Raw genomic sequence first — 25246 nt, 5'->3', positions numbered from 1 at the left:
CATTGTGTCTTTGTGCCTCATTTTGGTAATTTTCACAGCATTTCAAACTTTTTCATTATTATTATTATTATTCCAAATCTGTTATGGTGATCTGTGATCATTGATCTTTGGTGGTACTATTCTAATTGTTTGGGGGCTTCATGAACCCTATAAGATGGTGAACTTAATTGATTAATGTTGTTTGTGTTCTGACTGTTGCACTGACCAGCTGTTCCCCTACCTCTCTCCCTCTCTTTGGTCCTTTTTATTTCCTGAGGAACAACAATATTGAAATTAGGTCATTTAATAATGCTATAATGGCCTCTAAGAGTTCAAGTGAAAGGAACTCAACTGATGTGGCAAACTTAATTGTTGTCTTCTTTCAAGAAATTGTCACAGAAACCCCAGCCTTTAAGCACTCAGCACCCCAATAAAGTCAGCAGCTAGCAACATTGAGGCAAAACATTCCACCATCAAAAAAGATAACTACTCTCTGAGGGCTCTGGTGATAGTATTTTTTATCAATAAAATATTTCTTTATTAAGGTATGTGCATTTTTAGATATACTACTATTGCCAACTTAATAGAATACAGTATAGTATAAACATAACTTTTATGATTCATGGGGAAACCAAAAAGGTCATGTGACTTGCTTTATTGCAGTGATCTGGAATCAAACCCACAATATCTCTGATGTAAGGCTACATTCTATATTATATATATATATATATATATATATATATATATATACATTAAAGAGAGAGAGAGAGAGAGAGAGAGAGAGAGAGAGAGAGTCTATTTACCTAGGTTTGAATTCTAGTTTTGCCACCTCTTACTTTTTGACCTTGGGTAAGTCACATAATCTCCCTAACTAAGCTCCAAGTTCCTTACCTCTAAAATGAGGATGAGATAAATTAGTCCTAGGAGCCTACTGAATTCTGAATCTATGAGATAAAGCACTACATAACCATACTTTTAGTTTTCCACAGGGAGGGAGAAGGAAGAGAACCATCATTTATATAGCACCTATTATCAGTCACTATGCTGAGCACTTTATAATTATCATCTCATTTGATCCTCATAACAATCCTGGAAAGTAGATGCTATGATTATCCTCGTTTTACATTTGGGAAAATTGAGCCTCATTTAGGTTAAGTGGCTTGCTCAAGCTCACACAGCTAGTACACATCTGGAGCTGAATTTGAACAGTCTTCTTTACTGTAGGCGCAGTTCTCTCTTCTTTGTGTCACCAGCTACTTAAGTGTGAGCTCATGATGCACGCACACAGACACACACACACACACACACCAGTATTTCTCAAATTTTGCTCATAGAATAGTTCTTTGCCATAAGGAAACCCATTGCATTGAACATTTAACTTGATAATGAAGAAGCATGCCTGGTCAGGCTAGACTCCAAACCCATCTCTCCTTCCCCTTCCTTTCCCATCTTCCTCTCTTTTCTTTGTTTTCTCACTCATGATAATCATCCAAGGATCAAGTCAGTTGGATGTCATGGTGGACACACTGCTGGATGGTTTTGAGAAGCCCAAGTTAGAACATTGCCTCAAAGCCTCACTATCTGTATGACTCTCCATATGTCAATTAACCTTTTCCTTAGTTTCCTTATCAATAAAGATGAGCATAATAAAGGCACCTAATTCACAAAGGTGTTCTGAGGATCAAAGGACATAATATATTTAGAGCATTTTGAAAACTTTAAGACCTTAGATGAGTTTTAGATATTATTAACATGCTATCATTGTGACCTTCCCCAAAGGCCAGCTGGTAAGAATAGGCAATAGATTGTATTGGGCAGGAGGGTGACTGAGAGACATGGAAGGGAGGGGGATGTGGAAACTGGGGTGTGAGGAGGAGAAGGAATGGGGATGGGGAGAAGCTCATGCTGATACAGTGAAATAAAGCATTCTGTAACTTCAGAATAGCCTTTTATTTGATTGGAGCTCTGAAATGATCACATCATTAATAATAAGGTCAAAAAGAAAAGAATTTGAGGAACAAGAAAGATAGTTGATAATTTATAAAGTTTTAAATAGCTACATGATGAGCAAAATTAACAGCTAGAAAAAAAAAACACTTTAGATTCTTAGAGGTATATAATATACATACCCACCAAAAAAGAGAAAGTATATACATGTTTTCATACACATACACACAGACCTAATATACCTCCACTAAATTATTTCTCTTATTTATTCTCAGATGAAGAAAGAAACCTGAATTCTCAAAGACCAGCAAAATGCCAGAGAAAAGCAAGTTCTGGTAATGCAAAAAGGCTTTAAGTGTTAACCCAGTGGAGAATTTGAATTATCCAAAGACTCTATTTGCTACATGCCTATACACACATATGTACATAGGTACACACATATATAAATATATGTATATATGCACACACATACAATATATATACTCTTTTCTACAAAGACCATTTTGAAGCACTTTTGTTGATGAATTGGTTGACTTTGCTCTAATATTTTTTAGGGTCTATGTATACATGTACACAAATATATGATGATTTGATCTTAGTATAACATATGTAGAGAGAAACTAAATCCCTTTTAGAATAATGCTGGCAATAACATGAATTGAAATTTAGAGAATACTTCGCTCTATAAAGCACTTTCTTTATTCTAATTAAGTTCGATGGTGCATTGGTTCTGGCTGGAGTCAGGAAGACCTGAATTGAAATCTGGCCTCAAAAACTTCCTCTGTAGGTGATCCTAGGAAAGTCACTTAACCTTTATCTGCCTCAGTTTCCACAACTATAAAATAGGATTAATAATAGCAACTGCCTTACAGAGATGTTATGAGGATCAAATGGTAGAATATTTAAAGAGGGCTTGATATATTGCCTGGAATTTAGTCACCAGTTGTTCTTTTCCTCTCCTCTAAAAATGGCTTAAATTTAATATCTCAAAGGATGAGGAAAATAGTTAACAAGTGGGTTAATAATTGTTATAAAGAGCAACTTTGAATCATCTTATTTTAAAAATTGGACCTATGGGGTATAGCGGGGTGGTTCAGCAAATAGAGAGCCAGGCCTAGAGATGGGGGGTTATAGGCTAAAATCTGGCTTCAGACACTTTCCAGCTATGTGACCCTGGGTAAGTCACTTAACTTGCATTGCCCAGCCCTTACCATTCTTCTGCCTTAGAAGGAATACATCCTATTAATGCTAAGATGGAAGGTAAGGGTTTAAAAATGAAATAAAATAAAAGTAGACCTATGAGTTCATCTTTGTAGGAAGACCCTAGGAAGGAATTGAAGGTAATCAGTATTTATTAAACCCCTAATATGTGCCAGGCACTGTGCTGAGTCCTTTTAAAAATATTACCTAGATTAGACACTTCCTAGCTGTGTGACCCTGGGCAAATCACTTAACCTCCATTGCCTAGCCCTTGCTGCTCTTCTGCCTTGAAACCAATACTTAGTATCTGTCCTAAGAAAGAAGACAAGGGCTTCCCTTTCCCTATTTTACTGTTGTGGAAACTGAGATAAATAGCAATTGAGTGACTTGCCCAGGGCCACACAGTAAATATTGGAGGCAAGATTTGAACTCCAGTATTCTTGGTTCAATGCCCAGTGCTTCATCCACTGTACCATAAAGCTGCCTGCAAGAACTTTTATCACCAAGCCAGAGTATCCCCTTTTGGCTATTCATAGTCTCAAGCAGTTTCCTAGGGATACTGACAGGCTGAGTTACTTTCTCCAGGTCATATTACTAACATGTGGCAAATGCAGGACTTGAACTCCAGCCTCCCAAGCCAGCATTAATTATATTATGACTAGCATCACTTTATTGGCAAACTTTTTGATGCCTTTAAGTGGATACTTCTAAAGCACTTTGACTCTAACAAATTAGTTGTCTTCTCTAATTGGGAAAACACTTTACCCAATCAAATTCATCTTGTGGGATCCATAGAAACACAAACTTCCTCCATACAAAGTTTCCCATAGAGACCATTTTGAAGCTCTTTTATTGTTGAATTGGTTATCTTGGACCCACTTAGCCTAACATGTTTTATGGCACAGAAGTCAGAGATATGAGTGAGAAAAACACATAAAATATTGAAAGAAACTGAAATTTATGTTTGTTTGTTTTTTTAAAAGAAGAAAAATAAATAAATCTGTACTCCCAGATATCACTGCACCCATAGAGTAGCTATGGAAGTAGAATGACTGTCTGGGGAGCAATGTGCTAGGGCTCTAAAGAATGCCTCTCAATACTGTCATTTGGACCTTATTCTAATAGATGCTACAAGGCAATGTGGCATTGGGGATGCTGGAGAACTGGCCTTCAAGGCAGAAAGGCCTTGGGCTATGTCTTATCTCTGAAATGCACTGCTTCTTTGACCTGGCAAATAACCTTTCAGTAAACTAGCAGAGTTGTCAGACACTTTCCCCTTGCCCACAACAGTCCCCAGTGCCAAACCAGATTAAAATGTAATTGGGAAATATTTAACAAAATATATAGAATACCATAAAATGCAGACACTTAATATGTGATTTCTACAGTCAGCATGCACCTGCAGGAGTCCTTTTGTACAGTGTATTGGCCCCCATTTCCTTTTGAATTGGACACCATTGCTCTAGGCAAATCTCTAACCTCATAAATTTGAGAGAAGGCCCTGACTTGCCTTGGCAAAGGCTATGCCTAAACTAGGGAAATCTCACATCTAGTCATTATTCTCATCCCAGAGTTAGATCTGTTCCCTGAGTGCCTGAGAATAAAAAATAAGGACCTTTTCTGAATCCTGAATTACAGCACTTGAGGCTTTGGGCTTGTCAGTTTGGAATTAGCTCTTGCTCAGGAATGGATCTATCAATGTAGACTATTGCCATACTTGCGATGAGTAACTTTTCCAGGGTCACTTAGCTAGTTTTTGGGAAGGGCTGACTTTAAATCTAGGTTTTCTTGGCTTCCAGGGTATTTTTCTTGGCCAATTCCTTATGCTGTCTCTTAACATCAGCTTTAACAGGACAAAACCCACCAGCCTGGATAGTAGGCATGCTCTTCTCTTTACTCTGTCAGTCAACTGACATTTATTAAAGGGTCGGGAAAAAGTGATACCACTACTAGGTTTATACCCCAAATAGATTAAAAAATGGGAATGGACCTGTTTGTACAAAAATATTTATGGCTTTGCTTTTTGTGGTGGCAAAAAAATAATTGGAAAACGAGGTGATGTCCTTCAATTGGGGAATGGCTGAACAATTGTGGTAAGTGATGGTGATGGAATACTATTGTGCTATAAAGAATGATGAACTGCTTAGTTCCTATAAGAATTGGAAAGACCTCCATGAACTGATGCAGAGTGAAATAAGAATCAGGAAACCATCAAAAACAGTAACTGAAATATTGTGCAGTGATTAAATGTAATTGACTTTGCTACTAATAGCAATGCAATGATCCAGGTCAATTTAGGAGACTTATGAGAAAAAATGCTATCCACAGCTAAAGAAAGAACTGTTGGAGTAGAAATGAAGAAGAAATATGATTTATCTCTTGTTTATATGGGCATATAGTTTGGGTTTTAAAAGATTATTACAAAAATGAATAATATGGAAATGGATTTTGAGTGATAATATATGTATAATCCAGTGGAATTGCTTGTAAACTCCAGGAGGGGGGGAGGAAGAGGGGAGGGAGAAAGATAAGTCATAGAACCATGGGAAAAATATTTTTAAAAAGGTGGGGGAGGGAAAGAGCATTTATGCACTATCTACTAGGTGTTAGGCATTGTGCTAAATGATTTACAAATATTATCTCATTTGATACTCTCAAAGTCTTGTGAGATGGTTGGTATTATTATCCCCATTTTATATTTGAGGAAACTGAGATAGAAATTAGATGACTTGCATAGGGTCATGGAATTATCAAAAATGGATTGAAGTCAGATCTTGATTCCCAGACCTAGCTCTCTATTCTCTCTGCCCCCTAGCTTCCTTCTATAAGTTAGGCACTGTGCCTAGGGATACAATGTACTAGGGATACAAAGGGAGGCAAAATTTTGTTCAAAGGATTTCTCTAAAAAGTATCATGGTTTGTAGTAATCTGGTTCAGATATAGGCTCTGTCAACCACTATTTTTGTGATCATGGTCTAGTCAATCAATCTCTCAGCTACAAAATGATGGGCACAGCTCAAATGAAATCTAAGACTTCTTTTGGCTCTAAATATGTGATTTCACAAATTATGAAGTCAATAGCCTGAAATTTTGCCATAAAATCCCCATAAACAATGGGAATAGTACTGGACTGAAGTCAAAAAGACCTCAGTTCAAATGTAACCTCACACATTTACCCATTTTGTCCCTGGAGACACCTAAGTTTCAGTAAAATGAGGATAACAATAGTACATAATTTCCAGGCTTATTGTAAAGGTAAAATGAGATAATATTTTAAATACTTTGCAAACTTTAAAATGCTATATGCATGCTAGTTAGCCATTATAATCGAATCCTTTGGAACTGAGATCTTTCAGAACTATTACTAAGGTAAGGAAAATTTTTATCTTTAAGGTAGTCAAAACTCAAACCAGTGAGCAAAGGCAATCAATCACCTGCCATGGGTGGTTAATCATTTATCTTCCTGAGTCAGGGGTCATGTCCCAAAGACCTCTCAAGCATTCTGCCCTCATCCCCACCCGAATTGTTGTGCAATTATCTAGCATTAATGTTATTTTTTTCAGTCAATTCTGATATCGTACCTATTTCAAATGTAATTCTTTTGCACTACAGTCAATATATTAGGGAACAATTTGAGCATAATGAGAATTTTGAGTTTGTTTTTATGTGATTTCAACACTGAAAAAAGTAAGAATGTTGAAGCCCTCTCACTCAATAAGCATCTGGACACAGACTGAGTAGCAGCCAGAGCCTCAAGATGCTGCCACTCATGGCGGCAGCTGGGTAGCTCAGTGTATTGAGAGCCAGGTCTAGAGACAGGTGTCCTGGGTTCAAATCTGACCACAGACACTTCCTAGCTGTGTGACCCTGGGCAAGTCACTTAACACCCATTACCTAGCCCTTACCACTCTTCTGCCTTGGAATCAATATACAGTATTCCAAGAAGGAAGGTAAGGGTTTAAAAAAAATGCTGCTACTCTTTATTTTAGCATTCATGTATTATTAATCACTTAACATATCTATCTATCTATCTATCTATCTATCTATCTATCTATCTATCTATCTATCTATCTATCTATCTATCTATGCTATCTCATCTTGATAGGCTCCTATCTTTTAAAAATCCTATCTTTTTATGTGTCCTTAAAATTTTTTTGAATGTTGTGCCTCAACCCCCTTTACCCATAAGTCCTATGTTTATTTATTTATTTTATTTTGAGATTTTACATAGGAGAGTGATTTTTAGAAGTTGTGTTTTAGTAGAATTAACTAAACTTTTGTTGACATGTTGGCACATTTTATTTAACAAAATAAAATATAGATCCCCTAAAGGCAGGATTTACTTTATTTTGATCTTTTTAATCCTAGTACATAGTACCTGATTGGTATTTACTTAGAGATTACTACTACTGCTACTACTACTGCTGCTGCTGCTGCTGCTGCTACTACCACTGCCACTACCACTACTGTTATCACTACCACTACCACCACCACCACCACTACCACCACTACTACCACCACCACTACTACTACTACTACTACTACTACTACTACTATTGCTGCTGCTGCTGCTGCTGCTGCTGCTATTACTACTACTACCATTACTACTGCTACTGCTACTACTACTATCCGTATCAGCTAGCATTTATTTAGTGCTTTAAGATTCATAACGTACTTTATGTTTAACTTTAACCTATGATAACCCATTTGATCCTCATAAGAACTGAGGGAGGTAGGTGATATTATTATCCTTGTTTTACAGGTGAGGAAACCAAGGCACAGAAGGTTCAATGATTTGTCCAGGGTCACATAGATAAGAAGCCTCTAGAGTAGGATTTAAGTTTATTTTCCTGATTCCAAGAATTATGTTCTTTCTGTTCAGCCACCTAGCTGCCAATTTAATAAATGCTTGTTAAATTAGTTGACAAATGGAAGGATTGATTGAGGGATTAATTTCTAAGCCAGGCTGAGCTATCAAAATGGGATTGCTTGATAAAAAGAAAAAGAAAAACAAATGCATCTTTAGTTTCAGTTTCAGCAAAATCAGAGATGGCCAGAATATAGTGGTCATCTCTGAAATAGTATAGTGTTACAGATAACATCATAGAATTCCAAGTAATGAAGAAACCAAACAGTCCTAATTTAGCCCAGTATTATGTGATACAATTTTTATTCAGAGACATCTGATGTTAATGGATAAAATGACAAATGAGAGGCAAACAGGGATTTTTACCAAGATATACAACACAGTAAAGAGGCCAGGAGATTTAGAATCAGAAGTCTTGAGTTTGAATCCTATTTCTCTCTTTTACTAACTAGGGAATCTTTTGCAATCTCTTTGGACCTCTGTTTCCTCATAGGAATATATTTCATCTGTTGGAGCTTGACCAAAACAGTTTGGAAAAGAACAGACAGATTGGTGGAGCAACATGTTGGGAAGACAACATACCTGGTTCATCTAAACTCTCCAGAGATTTTAGATTTTATATAAGGGTTGATTTGTCCTTCCTGTGCTGATTTTGTGTTTCCTCCTCAATTTCCACCAACCGACCATGGCATTTTATAGACTGCTTCTGGCTTAGTAAGAAACACAAGCATATAGATTTGGGCACAAGAGGCAGCCTCAAGAAGCATGAATCTCTAGTAATGGAGAAGTAAGCTAGATGCTTTTTGAGTCACTGTGGATGCAAGAGAGAACTAGTCATGGTGGTCAAGAGCTGAATTGCAAGAGAGCAGGAGACCAGAAGCCAAGGTAAGCAATCCTACCAGCACAGATATGTGATGGTTGAATGAGTGTGGGATAAATGTGAAAATACTATGATTAGGATTAAAGACATCAGAACTCTGCAGTAAGGGAGATTTGAATTACTCTTGGCCATATGCATTGCCTACTTATGTTCTTTATTCCCAATGCCTACTTTTTCTATAGACACTGTTTAGGGGTGTGTGGCCCCAGGTAAATAGAGGAATATTACAGAGCTATTGTATTTATATCATGGCATTTTAGCAAATGGTATTTTTTTTGTAAACTTTAATTTCTGACATAGAAGTAATTCTAAGCATTGGCTCCAAGGCAAAAGAATAGCAAGAGCTAGGCAATTGGGGTTAAGTGACTTTCCCTGAGTCACACAGCTAAGAAGTATCTGAGGTCAAATTTGAACCTAGCTCCTCTGATCTCCAGGTCTGGCTCTTTATCCACTGAGCCATCCAGCTGCCACACAGATGATTTTGTTCTGAGCAAACTGTCTCTATTGTCTGACTATTGAAGGTAATATACTGGTAGGAGCTTGTGAGACATAGAGTTTGATAAGTGTGCAACCAAAACGGAATCATTGAATATAAAGGAAATCACCTCACTATCAACCCATTATAAAATATGCAAAGGCCAAGTTGGTGAAATAGCACAGAAGAAATATTAGAGAATTGGTTGTATTATTTAATCTGAGGTCCTTTCCAGTTCTCAATTTATAATCCTGGGATCCTAACATTCTACAATCTATGGGAAACCAAGTTTCAAGTGCTCTCCAAACTTAAAAGTAATTAATATTTTGGTCTTTATTATGTGAGAAAGATCGAATAATTTGAGACACACTGTTGATATAATCAGCTGCTTTCTGTGCCATATGGCATTTCCCTGTTGATTTCATTTGGAAGACAATCTTGTATTTTGTGATATCACCATTTGTTTACCTGTAAGATCTTCAGTGGGCCAGGAGCCGAGCTGGCATGCCTTGCATGTGTATTCATCAAAAACAAACTCATTCTCTTTACAAGGAGTACAGGTCCAACAACAGCTGACTTCTCCCTTTCGGATCACCTATGATGAATATTGAATAGTAATTAAATTTACTCAACTGGTATGTGTGTCTATGAATATACTTTAAACTTCAAAAGCCAATTGAAGCCCATTGGCATGGCATTTCCTTGTCCAATGCACAACAAAAACCTTTTTCAATCAACCAATCAACATTCATTCATTTAGGACAGACTCTTTGCTTAGCATGGGGTATACAAATGAAAGAATTCCTGTTTTCAAGGATCTCATGCTCTGTCAGGGAAAGCAATAACCAAATAAATATTAGATAGAGTTCAAGAAGTGGTTCCTTTCAACAGGTAAGGAGATCAGGAAAAGTTTCATTTAAAAGGTGGTGATAGAATTAAGTCTTGAAGGACATAAGGGATTCTGTAAGGCAGAATTGAGTATGGATTTCATTCTAGGACCTGGGGAAGAAATAGGGAATCAGAGTGTTCTGTATAAGGAACAGAGAAAAGGCTAGTCTGACTAGACTGGAGAGGACAGAAAGGTCAGACTGGAAAGTTGACTGGTGGGGGAGCAGGTTAAACATGACATTAAAAATCAGACAGAGTTTTTATTGTTTCCCAGAAGAAATAAAGAACTCTGGGAGTTTATTGAGTAGTCATATTTGTACTTTAGGGGAAAAAATCATTTTGGCAACTATGTGGAAGAAAAATAGTGTGGGAAGAGACTTTAGGCAGGGAGCCAAATTAGGAAGCTATTGAAATAATCCAGATGTCAGATGATAAGTAACTGAGCTAAAATGGTGGTTGTGAGAGTAGTGAGAAGGGGGTGGACATCATGGGGGCAAAAATGGCATGATTTGGCAACTATTAGGTTATGTAGGCTAATGGAGAGTGAGGAGTCAGAGAAGACAATGAGGTTATAAACCTGGGTGCTTAGAAGGATGTTGGTGTCCTTGAGAGAAATAATTTGTGCAGAAAGATAATTCATTTTATTTAGGACAAGTTGAGTTTGGCATATCTCTAGTATACCCAGTCTTAAATGTGTGATGATGTGGGATTAGAGCACAGGAAATGGATACCTATATGTTAGTTGAAAGTCTCCATGAGTTGGTATGACTAAGACATTCATTACCTGGTGGTCAGTCTTTTGGAGATGAACTTCCTGAAACCAGTTATGCTTGTTCCTAGACAACAGGCTTGCTATCTATCAGTTGTCATTCTATACTCAAACACCTTATAGCTTTGTTGTCATGCTTTAATCAAATACCATGTAGCTTGGTGGCCCTGTCAGAGCTTTCAAGTCATGTAGTCCTCAAAGAATTGAGTGGCCTCCACATGAAGGTGTGATCTTAAAGCAACCCATTGGTAAAGAGAGTATTCTAGTTTATAAATCAATATACAAATGTGTTGATAATTCTTGATTAAGCACTCTATGGATTACCTGTGGCAATATTTGCTTTGCATTATTGATTTGCATAAGAATTTAGACCTTCTTTCTCCATCATTGTCACCAACTTGGTAGATAAGATCTAGAGAGTTGCCTGAAGTAACAGGCTAAGTTCATTATCCAGCTAATGAGTGTCAGAGAAAAGATTTGAACCGGTCTTCCTGATTTTAATCCCAGTATCCTATATATTACAACAAACTGCTTTTACATTTCCAAAAACCCATACTTGAAAAGTCAAATCAAAATGACATTGGATTATTCATTATCTTGGTTTATTTTAATCCTGGGTTTATCCCTTTTTTAATGGATAACTAGGAAGCACATGTAGTTTACATCTTTCCAGGGAAACTAATTTTCAAATATTCATTTTGGAGTTTCTTCTTGGAGATGTTTCTTGGCATAATGATTAGGGAACTAGCCTTGTAGCTAGGAAGACCTTCAAACTTCATCTTTGACCTATAGTAATTTTGAGCAAGACACTTAAATTATCAGTGTTCTAAGTATCTCTTTAAGACTATAAGTTGCAGAGGTAATGCCATTTTACACTGGCAGAGAAAGTTTCTGTATCTAGGAGGACTTTATGACAATGAAATCACAAGTTTAGTCATTTTCTTGACCTTAAAAGAGTTTTATTCAGAATGCTCAAACTGTTAATCATAAGGATAATCCCAAATGAACTAGTCCATCATTAAAAAGACCCATCACTCTTGAGGAATTGTGTAACAAAATTAGAGTACACAAAGACACCCAAAGGGGAAGCCTATGCTGGGATATATTTCCTTCTTGTCAATGGCTATAACTTTAAATACTGGACCATTCTTTTCCCATCCCTCCCTGTCTCTGCAGTAGTAGCACAGAACCTTCTCATGTTTTCAGATTTGTCTTCACTTAAGCTACATTCTAAGAAAGGCATGCCCTTCCCTGATCCTTGACTATGAACATTCATAATCATGATTCTGTTACTATGTGAAAATTAGTACCCATGTTTAGGAGATTTATTCTTTGAATCTCTCTGTCTCTCTGTCTCTCTGTCTCTCTCTCTCTCTCTCTCTCTCTCTCTCTCTCTCTCTCTCTCTCACACACACACACACACACACACACACACATATACACGATACAAGTTTTGTGTAGCTCCACCTCTCTATCTTCTTCCAGAAAGGTGGCTGTGGTGGTTGAGTGAGTGCCAGGCAGGAGGATGTTACTCACATGGCTTTATTCAGGGTTTAACTTTTGTTCTTTTATTTCTCCTACTTCAAGTGACTACTAATAAACTTTATAAAATAAGACACTTGGAGTTATTGGATATTAATTTAAATTTTATACTTCCTTCTTTCCTTCCTTCCTTCCTTCCTTCCTTTCTTCCTTCCTTCCTTCCTTCCTTCCTTCCTTCCTTCCTTCCTTCCTTCCTTCCTTCCTTCCTTCCTTCCTTCCTTCCTTCCTTCCTTCCTTCCTTCCTTCCTTCCTTCCTTCCTTTACCTTCTTAGCATCAATTCTAAATAATTTTTCAAATGCATAAAAGTGATACGAGCTAGGCAATTGAGGTTAAAAGACTTACCCACAGTCACACAGCTAGGAAGTGTTTGAGGTTATATTTGAACCTAGGACCTTTCATCTTCAGGCCTGGCTCTCTATTCAATTAGTCATCTAGCTGCCCCCATCATTTACTTTAAATTACAATTGATCACATTTGCTTAAGAAGTGTTAAGGATTTAACTGAAAACCTGCTGTAATGAAAATACCTTCTGTCCTTACTGCTGCCAGGATAGATTAGGTGGCAGATGGACTGACTTCCTTGAAAAAAAATGGGAATGACTATGAAAAAGATTTACCACCACCTCTTGAATTCAACATGAGTATGGAACAAGAAGTAACAGGAAAAAATAAAACAAATCTACTGCGAAGGATGAGAAGACAACATAATATGTTGTCACCATCAATTCAAAAATAGATTGTAGGATCCCAATTATTCCTGAGAAAGATTATGAACTGATTTCAACAGCATCTTTTTTTTCCTGCTCATGTTTATGAGACAATGCAAACTAAACAGTAGGGGGGCAGTGGATTTCCAGGAAAGGAAGTGGCTGCTTTTGTTTTCTAGGCCATGCTGAGACTCTGGGGGAAGGAACCCCTCATTATTGGAAATATCACTATTTGTGTTGCTTCAATGGCTATAATGGCTAAAATACTGTTTTTCTCTTTGAAAGTGATAATTGTCCAGTACTGTTGCCACTGAATTTTATTGAAGTTTTCTTGGAAACAGAACTCATAAATTTTATCAGCTTAACCTAAATAGGTAATGTAATGGTATATGGTGAAAAAAATAGCAACGAAGTAAGGAATGCAGACTTTGAGGCCAATAGAAAAGAAAACAAGTTTTGAGCTTTGGTTTTACATGTAGTTGAAGAGGATAAATTAGGCAAAGACCACGTTTGAATACTTTGGATGCCCAAAAGTTATCTTCTGTCCCCAAGAAAAGTCTGGTCTAAATCATTAAAATGATAATCTTCATTCTACAATCATAAAATATTTGAGCTGGAAAGAACCTGCCAAGAAGGAATATCAGAGCTACATGAAATCTTGGAACTTATTTAATCCCCAGGTACACAAGGCAGCACAGTAAATAGAGTGCTGTGTTTGGAGTAAGGAAGATAGCTTCTAGAGTTCAAATGTAGCTTCGAACACTTGCTAGCTGTGTGACATTAGTCACTCAGCCCTGTTTGTATCAATTGCATCCTCTGTAAAATGAGCTGGAGTAGGAAATGGCAAAGTACTCCATTATCCCTGCCAAGAAAACCCCAAATAGAGTCATGAAGAATTGGATATGACTGAAAAATAACTGAATAACAACAATAACAACAACAAAAGAAATAATCCTTGCCTTCATGTGCCTTTTAAACACATAAGGATATTGAAAATCATAATGGGAAATAAATAGATTTAGGCAAGTCATATGTTTCAGTTGCAAATAACAACACTTAGAACACTATTTACCTTGATCTGGCCTTTCTCACAAGGGTCACTGCACACCGACCTAATGATGGCACTTTTCTTGGGCCATACTTCATCATCATCCATTTTCAATTCACCATTGTCCCAGCTGCCAACATTGATATAATCAAAATAGTTGTTTCCCATTTCCTTGAAATTCATGATTTCATACCTTTAGAACAAGAAAGTGATTATTCAGCTGAGAGACAGCCACAAGCAACAATTCTACAGGTTCATCAGCTATTATATCTGTGACTTTAGAACTGGCCACACTTCATATAATACTTTATACATGGTTGGGCATGCCTTCACATCTGCATATAACATATGACATGTCTTCCTACTCTATCATGACTTTCAGTTCATACCTGAAGCAGAAAACACTAAAGTAGCATTACATAGAGAAAAGAACAGGATTTCAGTTTTCAGGTCTTTTGCCTACTACCTATGAAAACTTAGGTAAATCAATCCTCCATCCCTACTTCCTGATGCTCATTTTTCTTTGAGATATGAAATGTCTATGACCTGAGGACACAGTGAACATCCTCTTGTGTGATTTGTATTGGAGAAGAAATTTGGAGTAGTGGAAAAAATGCAGAAACAAAACACTGGTCATTAGTTATTTCACCTGCCATAATCTCCATTTTACTCACATCCCAATGAGATTATAAGGCTCTAAGATGAAAATGGATATGAAAGCTCTTTGCAAATTATAATGTGTGTGCTTAGGTTTTAGTGGTTCATCTAGAGCTTTATTATAGAAGTAGGTAACTGTATTACTATTTTAAAGTCCTCTATAATTCATCCCTTTCACTATTTCAGACTAATCTTGAAATATACAAAAGTAAAGAGTTATAATTACTTTTATTATAGAGAAGAAAATCATCATTGTTTGAAAGAGGGTGGTTTGGGTATCTTCCCAAATTGTCTAAATAAGTATTATTATGGTTCTTGCAAGTTGGAACAGCTTTGCTTTTTTTGGTGTGTGTCCTTTCCCATACAAATTTCTTTTATTTATTTTTCTGATTACTAATAGCAAAAGGTAATGTGATACTGCTGGAAGAACACAGGCTTTGGAAAAAAAGGAACTGGGTTCAAATCCTGCCTATGTTGTTTATTACATTCCCATGTGACCAAGTGAGAGTCACGTAATCTGTGCATCAGTTTCCTCGACTAAAACTGAAGTCCATGGAATAGATATCCTGTAATGGTCCCTTTAAGATCTAAATCAATGTAATACATGTTTATCCTAGTGGATTTGCTTGTCAACTCTGTGGGTAGGGGGAAGAGGGAAGGGAGAGAATATGAAACATGTAACCATGGAAAAATACTTCAAAATAAATAAAATTTAAAAATGAATAAAAATATCTAAATCAACAATCCTATGAATTTATGTGAATATGGATAGGATCTTTGATGAAGTTTATATTTCTTAACAGGAGGACTCTGGAAAATGAGAGTAACCTCAAAAAGGGCATCAATGAAGAGGTATATATTTAAAAACATATTACTTCCTCCATTATCTTATTTGATAGCAAATGTACTATTCTAAGTTGAATTATTAAACTATTAAAGTTATTAACAATGAACCTTTAGGGTATGGAAATTTTTATTACCATAATATTGTCAATATATTATTAATAATTCACACTTATGTATTCCTCTAAAGTTTCAGGTTTAACTTTAAGATTAAAGCTTAAGTCAAAAATGGCTCGTTACTAATAAGATGTACACTGACAAAGCAACATGTGCAATTGAAAGAGACCTGGATTTGACATGTGAGGACCAAAGTTTAAGTCCCTCCTCTGACACATTGATTATGTGTTCATAGGCAAGTCATTTAACCTCTTTTGATCTCAGTTTCCTCATCTGTTAAATCATAGGGTTGGGCTAAGTGATTTCTAAGATTCCTTTTGGCTCTGAATCTATAATTCTGTGGTCTGTTCTTTCACCATGACATCTCAGAAAATAAAGAAAAAAAAATTCCTTAGTCTGGTATATCAGACCACATGACATTTGAAATCTTATCTAGCTCTAAGATTCAATGATGAGATTTCAAATTTAGGAATGGTCGCTGCCTGAGACTAAGAGCTATGAATGCATTCTACAAGTCCCACATTGTCTTGTGATAGGGGTAACATTTTAGGAGGGACTGCCTTATATACATTTGGTTTATTCTTATTTGTATACATACTATCTTCCCACATATGAACTCCTTGAAATCAGGGAGAATTTCATTTTTATAATTGTATTAAAAATGCCTGGCACAGTGCCCGGCACAGAAAGGGTGCTGATAATGCTTGTTTGACTGACTGGTCTACTATTGTGCTTGTCTCTCTACCTTAGGGCTCTATCCTCTCCCACATCTCATTTTCCATCTTCCCCTTCTGTGAATTTCTTCATTGACTCAATCATAATGCCATTTTAAAAGTTCTTGAAATTAAAGGATGTTTATTGCAGTATGGATTGTAGTCATCAGGGTTATGTAATTAGGAGAATATGCTATGAGCAGGCTAGTACTCTGCTCACTCTTAGTGGACTCTTTTCTCTCTCCTCCCCACCTCTCTTGCTCTACCTGCTCCATGTTGCATATGTGGAGAGAGAGATGGAGGGAGAGGGAGAGAAATATACACACAAAGACATACACACAGAGAGTTAGGGACAAACAGAGACAAGAACAGAAACAGACAGAAAGGGAGAAAGATAGAAACAGAGAGAGTGATAGAGATAGATAGATGCAAGATGCAGGTAGACAGAGAGACCTGCAGAGAGAGAGAAAGAGAGAAGATGGACATAAGAGAAAAGAGAGTAAAAAAGAGAGATAGAGAACAAAGAGAAAAGAGAAGAGAGAGAGAGAGAGAGAGAGAGAGAGAGAGAGAGAGAGAGAAGAGACAGAGAGAAGAGAAAAGAGACAGAGAGAGAGAGAGAGAGAGAGAGAGAGAGAGAGAGAGAGAGAGAGAGAGAGAGAGAGAGAGAGAGAGAGAGAGAGAGAATTGATTGCAATTGAGACATGCAGAAAAGTCTGTCTTGGCAAATGTTTAGGTATCTCCTGTTCCAAGTAGCTGACCTATAATCGTATATAATTTCATATTTCTCAGGATCCTCTGTGCAAATGATAGAAGGTGAAAAGTATCAGAGAATTAGTAATTTAGTCCTCAACCAAGGTGACAGTGCATCATCTGAAAGATAATGCAATAAAAATATGCCTTCCAACACATGGTAGGAAGAGCAAACAGTATGTCACTTCTTTAGCCCTATCTTTGGGATTATAAGAAATGTTATTCTTTCTGTGCTCAGAATAGCTCCAAATCTGAAGAGAAGTAAAGATTTTGAACAAAACATCAAATGCTTGCCAAGAAATGACAGAGCCAACTTTCAATTGGTCATGATATGGATTCAGGTCTAGGCTTGGACATCTAAAATGTATGTGAGCCTCAAGCCACATATTGATTATTCATTTTAATGCTTTTCCCAAAGATTATGGAAGTGGTATTGGTTCTTTTCTCTTCCCTAAATACTTCTTGATGGGTGTGCTAAGAAAAGCAAGAAGAGAGGAATAACAAGAGGAGGAAAAGAAGGGAATAGGCATTTATATAGCACCTACAATGTGCCAAACAAGGTACTATGTGCATTTTATAAATAATCTGATTTAATTAATCTCATTTGATCCTCACTACAGCCCTGTGAGCTAGGTGATAGAATTTTCCCCATTTTATAGTTGATGAAATTGAGGCAAACACAGGTTAAGTAAACTGCCATGGGTTACACAACTAATTTCTGAGGCTGCATTTGAATTCAGGTCTTTTTGACTTGAGGCTAGTAAACTATCCATTGTGCCACTGGATGCCTCTAAGAAGTAAGGAAACTGAGGACTCCCAAATTATATCCCTCCTATAAACACCCTATAATCATTATGGAAGCTCCCTCATTTAAAGAATAACTGTATTGATACCTTCCTGGAGAGTCTCCATTTTCATCAAAGAGGATTGTATCTCCAGAAACCCCAGTGAAGTTTGTTTTCATCAGCGAGTCCAGAAGTTTTCGTCCATCAATTGGTTTCATGGCATCACAGAGCCCAGCATATCCTGGGCAAAGTGCTGTCTGCATGTTGTGAAGACCATACGCCATGGAATATATTGCATTGATTACAAACCCCATTTTGGAATCTTGGACATACTGTGTGGTCAGAGTCAAAGAACCTATTTAGAAAAAAAAGTTTAAAAACAACAGTCAACATTGAGCACAGATCACCAATTATAATGTCATCATATATATAAATATAAATATATATATATACACATACATTTCAATTAAATTTCTCCTCTGATGTCTTATCATGCAATGTATATATTGACCCTAGAGCAGTGGCATTGAACCTTTTTAGAGGCTGAGTGTCCAAACTTCAACCCTCATGCCACATGTGAACCCCCACCTTACCACAGATGGGAAGGGAGGAAGCACTCTCATTGGACTGCTGGGTAGAGGGGTAGGTCATGCTAGAAATAACCATCTATTAAAATACTTTTTTTCTGCTTAAAATGAAATGATTGAGAACTTCATGATTTGCCTTTATATGTATTTTTAAAAGTCAGGAAAAGTGACAAGGGAAATTGATGATCTCATCCTGATTCTGACTAATTGACGAATAAGGAGGAACTGGTCATCTAAGTAGAAATGGCAAGACCTTGGAAGTAAGTACTCATATCATCTGACAACCTGTAAAAAATTAAAAGAGGAAAACCAAATGAGTATAGAGGAAGTGGAGCTAGTCATTTGGTTTAAGGTTCTCCAGAGAAAACCTGTTCAAAAGTAAAGGCATTCTCCTAAGAATGAAGTTCTAATTACATAAACACAAACAAGAAAGAGAAGGGGGAGGAGTACAAAGAAACTGTCTGGATATATCTGGAGTTAGTGAATCAATATGAATTTTATAAAAACTAGCACACAAGGTCTTAGATGACAGTATTGTAGATTTGGAATTAGATGTAAACATAAAGAAAACACACTCCAAAGTTCATTTTGCCTTGGCCAAGAAAGCTGATAAATCCTTTACTTTCCTAGTCCTGAGCCTATAGTAATATAATATATTGAATTACATAATAATAATAATAATAATAATAATACATTAAATACTCCCTATTTGTCATTACTCCCCATCACAAACCACCTCTATTTTTATATTACCTATCTTTCTGATCCCAGTTACAGAGCCAAATCCTCCATAAAGACTTTATTAAACCTTGAAATTATATATATCTCATCTAATCCAATAAGATTTTATAATTCTCTTACCAATTTATCACATCCTAATTTGGTGTTCATTTATACATATTTATATACAATGGAAACTAAGATTTTTGATGACATTTATTATCATCTTCCTCATATCTGGGAGCAGAACATTGGTCATCTTGGGCATGGTTGCCTAATGAATGATAGCTTGAAACTATATGGTTTATCATAGCTCTACAATTCCACACTTCCCTAAACTATTATAGAAAAGACTACCATCACCTAATCCAGGAAAAGATAAGGGAATGGTGAAGCAACATGATGGAGAAGAGTGCTGTACCAGGCATCAAAAAAGACATTACTTTGAATATTGGTACTAACTAGTTGTGTGACTAAACAAATTGTTTAACCTCTCAATGACTGTTTGCTCATCTGTAAAATAGTTTATAATGTTCCTCTCAAAGTTTTGTGAGCAAAGTTCTTAGAAAACCCCAAATTGCTATAAAATGTGAATTATTAGAATTACTAAGAAAGAAACATAAAATGTTATCATGAAAGAGTAATCATAAGAAACTCAACAGATAAACTTTAATTACTAAATGAGAAGTTGATATATCTAACTCCTAAGAACTTTATCATTAGTAGGGGACTTAGAAGGAATATACCTGGACAGATCATGGTGGGTTGAGCGTTAACATTATATAAAGGTATGCATTGGGGGAAAGAAAAAGGAAGAAGCACAATGGGGAATATTTTCTTCCATAAAATAGGCATAAAGAAGAGTTTTAAAGTGGAGGGGAAAAATGGGGAAGGCAGTGACAATGTTTGAACCTCATTCTCATTGTAATTGGTTCAAAGAGTGAAGAATCTTTATATATTCTCTCTCTCTTTCTCATCTTTCTATTTACCTATTTATATATATATATATCTTTCTGTCTCTCTGTAAATAGGTTTATACACTAATCTATTTTCTCAAAAGGGAAATATGAAGGGAAGGGAATAAGAAATATGGATGGACAATAAGATGGATGGCAGATTAAGGGAGGCAGTGATGAAAAGCAAAACAGACTTTTGAGGAAGAACAATATTAAAAAATGACAGAGAAGGATAAACAGAATAAAATAGGAAGGAGAGAAATGCACAGTAAAAATTATGAATGTGAATGGGATGAGCTTCCTCATAAGACAAAAAAAGATAGCAGAATAGATTAGAAATATGCATCCAAAAACAAGTTGCTTACAAGAAACCCTCTTGAAACAGAAAGAGGCACACACAGAATTAACATAAAAGTCTGGAGCAGAATCTATTATGCTTCAACCTAAGTTAAAACAGTAGCTATAACAATCATGATCTCAGACAAAGCAAAAGCAGAAAGACCTAATAAAAGAGATAATCTGGGAACCTACATTTTTCTAAAAGGTGCCACAGATTATGAAGTAATATTAAACATTTTCATAACAAGTTTCTCTGATAAAGACTTATTCCCTAATATGTAGGGAATTGAGTTAAAATAAGAGCCATTCCTTTATTGGTAAATGTTCAAAGTATATCAATAGGCAGTTTTCAGAAGAAATAAAGTTATTTATAGTCATATAAATGCTCTAAATTGCCATTGATTAGAGAAAGGAAAATTAAAACAACTTTTCACACCTATGAGAAATGACAAATGCTGGATGGTATACAGGAAAATAGGTACATTGATAAATTTTTGGTGTAATTGTGAATTGATCCATTGATTTTTAGAACAATTTAGAACTATGCCGAAAGTGCTATAAAATTGTGTATACCTTTTGATCTAGCCATATCACTAGGTCTATACTCCAAAGAGATAAAAGGAAAAGGACTTATATGTACAACAATATTTATAACAGCTCTATTTGTGATGGTAGAGAATTGGAAATTGAGGGGATGTTCATCCATGAGGAATGGCCTAAATTAGTTGTGGTAAATGATTGTAGTAGATTACTTTTATGCTATAAGAAAATATGATATTTGGTTTCAGAAAAACCTAGGAAGATCTATATGGATTGATGCTAAGTGAATTGAGCAGAAACAAGAGGAAATTATATACAGTAAAAGAAATATTGGAGGATTATAAACTGTGAAAGACATCTACTTTGATCAAGACAATGATTCAAGACAATTCCAAAAGACTTATGATGAAAAAATGTTAGTAACCTCCAGAAAGATAACTGATGAACTCTGAGTGAAAATAATTTTCCTTCCTTCCTTCCTTCCTTCCTTCCTTCCTTCCTTCCTTCCTTCCTTCCTTCCTTCCTTCCTTCCTTCCTTTGTTCCTTCCTTCCTTCCTTCCTTCCTTCCTTCCTTCCTTCCTTCCTTCCTTCCTTCCTTCCTTCCTTCCTTCCTTCGTTCCTTCGTTCCTTCCTTCCTTCCTTCCTTCCTTCCTTCCTTCCTTCCTTCCTTTCATTTTTTTGGTGATATGGCTAACATGGAAATAAGTTTTAAATGATTTCTCATGTACCATTTGGATCATATTGTTTGCCTTCTTAGTGGGTAGAGGAGAGTAGGAAGACAGAATCTCAATCTCAATTTAAGAAAACTTTTATTTTATAAAATAAATAAATAATGAATTTTTAAGAAGAAGAGATGTTATCAGGGACACATTGACCTGTTAGTAAGCTGTTACAATAGTCTAGCTGAGAAGTAATGAGGCAAAATCAAGAGAGTAGTTATGAGAGTGAAAAGGAAAAAAAATGAGGTGCACTTATGATAGATTCTCTGGAAATGGAATTGACAAGACTTGGCAATTTACATCATATATGGGTAAGTAAAAAGGTATAGTCAAGTATTTGGAGTTATACACCTGGGTTATTAAGAAGGTAGTGGAGTCTTACACCAAAATATGGAAGTTGGAGTTGGAGGAGAGATAGATTACAAGGAACAATTTTGATTCAAGTTAGAACATGCAGAGTTTTAGAGAAACATAAGTTGTCTTGCTTTGGGAAAGTCACTTATTCCTTTTCAACCTTGAGGAATCAGTCATTCAATTGTCAATTAAAATTTACTATGGGTTTATTCTGTGTCAGACACTGGAAAATGCTGAATCATTTGCCATCACCTGTGATATAAATTCCTTTTAGGAAATAGATATTAAGAAACATAGGGTTGTTATGAAGAAAAGTTCATTCAGATCTTCAGGTTAATTATTTCAGTTCTGTCAAGATTAACTGAGCCATACTAATAATATGACTGCTGGAGCTGTAGAATAGTCTAATCATCCAGAGAAACAAAATTATGTGAAAAATATGGCCAAAAATGTCTATATTCTTTTATCCAGACTTCTCATAAACTTCACCAAGTTCAAAATCAGGATAAATGGCTCCGTGGTTCCATATACATTAAAATTATTTATAGGAACACTGTTTTGTAGTATCAAAGAACTGGAAGCAAAGTGGGTGACCATCAACAGAGAGATGGTTGAATAAATTGGAGTACATGAATGTAGGGCAATATTGTTGATCTATAATAAATAATGAGTATTAGGAATTCAGTGAAACATGGAAAGACTTAGGTTAAGTGAGCATAAACAGGAAAACAGTATATACGTCTACAACAATATAAATGTAAATAATCAAACAAAACTGAACTCTGTGTAATTATAATTATCATCCTTGACACTTTAGAAGAAATGAGAAAATGCACTTTGCTTTTCAATGGAGATATGGGATCTATGTGTGTAAAATGTTGCTTGTGACACTAGATGTCATTTTTGGGTTCTCATTCTTGCTGAACTTATTACTATCATTATTTACATTTTTTGAAAGGGAAATTTGTTTAGTTGTAGAAAAGTATAGTGGATCTACTTTTCGAGTCAGAAGACCCAAATGCGAATCCCACCCAAGACACTGTAAGACTTGGAACAAATAATTGAACCTTTTTTGTAGAATCAGTTTCATACTCTGTAAAATGAGGATGCTGGATACAATGGCCTCTAAGTTCCTGTCCATATATAAATATATTACAATATGGACAAAACGCATTTATAAAATATTTTTAAAAATCATTATATTCACTTCATTTTAATGGGTTCTTTTTAAAATTTATTTATTTAATTAATTAATTTTGAATAATTTCCCATGGTTGTATGATTCATGTTCTTTCTATCCGCCTTTCTTCCCCCCTTCAATAACCAATGAGCAATTCCACGGGGTTTTACCTGTGTTAATGATCAAGATCTATTTCCATATTATTAATATTTATAATAGAGTGATTGTTTAGAGTCTACATCCCCAATCATATCTCCATTGACCCATGTGATCAAGCAGTTGTTTTTCTTCTGTGTCTCTACTTCCATAATTCTTTTTCTGAATTTGGATAGCATTCTTTCTCATAAGTCCCTCAGAATTGTACTGGGTCATTGCAATGCTGCTAGTGGAGAAGAATTGCATTTGATTGTGCCACAGTGTATCTGTCTCTGTGTACAATGTTCTTCTGGTTCTGCTCCTTCCACTCTGCATCAATTCCTGGAGGTTGTTCCAGTTTACATGGAATTCCTCCAGTTCATTTTTCCTTTGAGCACAATAGTATTCCATCATCAACATATAACACAATTTGTTCAGCCATTCCCCAATCAGAAGGGTTCCCCTCATTTTCCAATTTTTTGCCACCAGAAAGAGCACAGCTATGAATATTTTTGTACACATTTTTCCCTATTACATCTTTGGGGTACAAACCCAGCTGTGGTATGGATGGATCATAGGGAAGGCAGTCTTTTAAAGCCCTTTAGGCATATGAATGGGTGCTTATTGAGTGGAATTATGTCATATTAATTTTGCTCCTGCTGAAAACTAGCCAATTTTCTGGGTATGTTGGACTATAAATTATTATAGCCATCTTTTACTGACACTTACTGTGAAAGAGGCTGGCACATAAGAAAAGTGCCAGACTGAAGAGTGTGTGGACTTGATCACCTCAATGGGAGAGGGGCCCTAAGAGTTTGAAATCTTGATAAGGAGAAGATTCTGGCTGGGAGAGGAGTTGGTCTCTCAGTTGGTCTTACTCATTTTTTCCTGTGACTGGAAATCTCACCCCCCAACTTTTCCCAATTGAGAAGACTATTGAAGAGGAAACCTGAGAAAGACATTTTAAAATCTCTGTCTGACTTTACCTCAGCTCCTGTTGCCCTGAGTCCTAACTGTGGTCAAGGGGCCAAACCCAGGGTGAGTCAACCTGACTTTCTCTCAGGATGCTTAGGTTGCCAAGGCTTTAGTTCCCCCCAAACCTGAGGACCGAGGGAAAATGATTTTAGATAGAAACAGGAACCGCTTTTTCCCATTTCTCTTTCCTATTCTTTCTGTGCTAGGTATTCTTTGTATTACTCTGAATGAGTTGACATTAAAAGTTTTCTGTTCCCCAAGCTGTGAATAAGTGTGAATGAACAGATGAAGGAGAGACCCTTTGGTCTCAAGTAGTGGAGGGGGGTCAAGAGGGACAAGAGCAAATCTTGGAGAGCAGCCTTAGCTAAGGAAGGAAGGCAGAAGGGGGGAAATCTTCAAAACCCCCTCTCCTCTCTACGAACCAACCCTAAATATCAGCTATCTCCCCTGAACCCTGATTTTTTCTTCTCTCTCTACACAAATAGACAATCCCTTGAATACAAATTAACCTCCACTTGAATACAAAAGGCACCCCAGGATTTAATATAACCCCATTAAAAATCTTTATTGACCT

At 36.3% G+C, this 25246-nt stretch overlaps 1 protein-coding gene across 6 annotated transcripts in view; it reads right to left on the bottom strand.

Annotated features, from left to right (window-relative positions):
* GRM5 (glutamate metabotropic receptor 5) overlaps window positions 1-25246 on the bottom strand; it is a 705122-nt gene that overhangs the window by 110938 nt on the left and 568938 nt on the right. For all 6 annotated transcript variants that reach the window (XM_056794885.1, XM_003340952.4, XM_056794883.1 and 3 more), the window contains exons 5-7: window positions 18276-18522; window positions 14327-14495; window positions 9817-9943 (exon numbers count right to left, since the gene is read on the bottom strand). In XM_056794885.1, the coding sequence (XP_056650863.1) occupies window positions 9817-9943; window positions 14327-14495; window positions 18276-18522 (543 nt within the window). The remainder of the gene's footprint in view (window positions 1-9816; window positions 9944-14326; window positions 14496-18275; window positions 18523-25246) is intronic.

Source organism: Monodelphis domestica, chromosome 4 (assembly GCF_027887165.1).
Source record: "Monodelphis domestica isolate mMonDom1 chromosome 4, mMonDom1.pri, whole genome shotgun sequence".
NCBI classification, from domain to species: Eukaryota; Metazoa; Chordata; class Mammalia; order Didelphimorphia; family Didelphidae; genus Monodelphis; species Monodelphis domestica.
The sequence above is the reverse complement of the archived record's forward strand: the minus strand, read 5'-3'. Positions and strand labels throughout refer to the sequence as shown.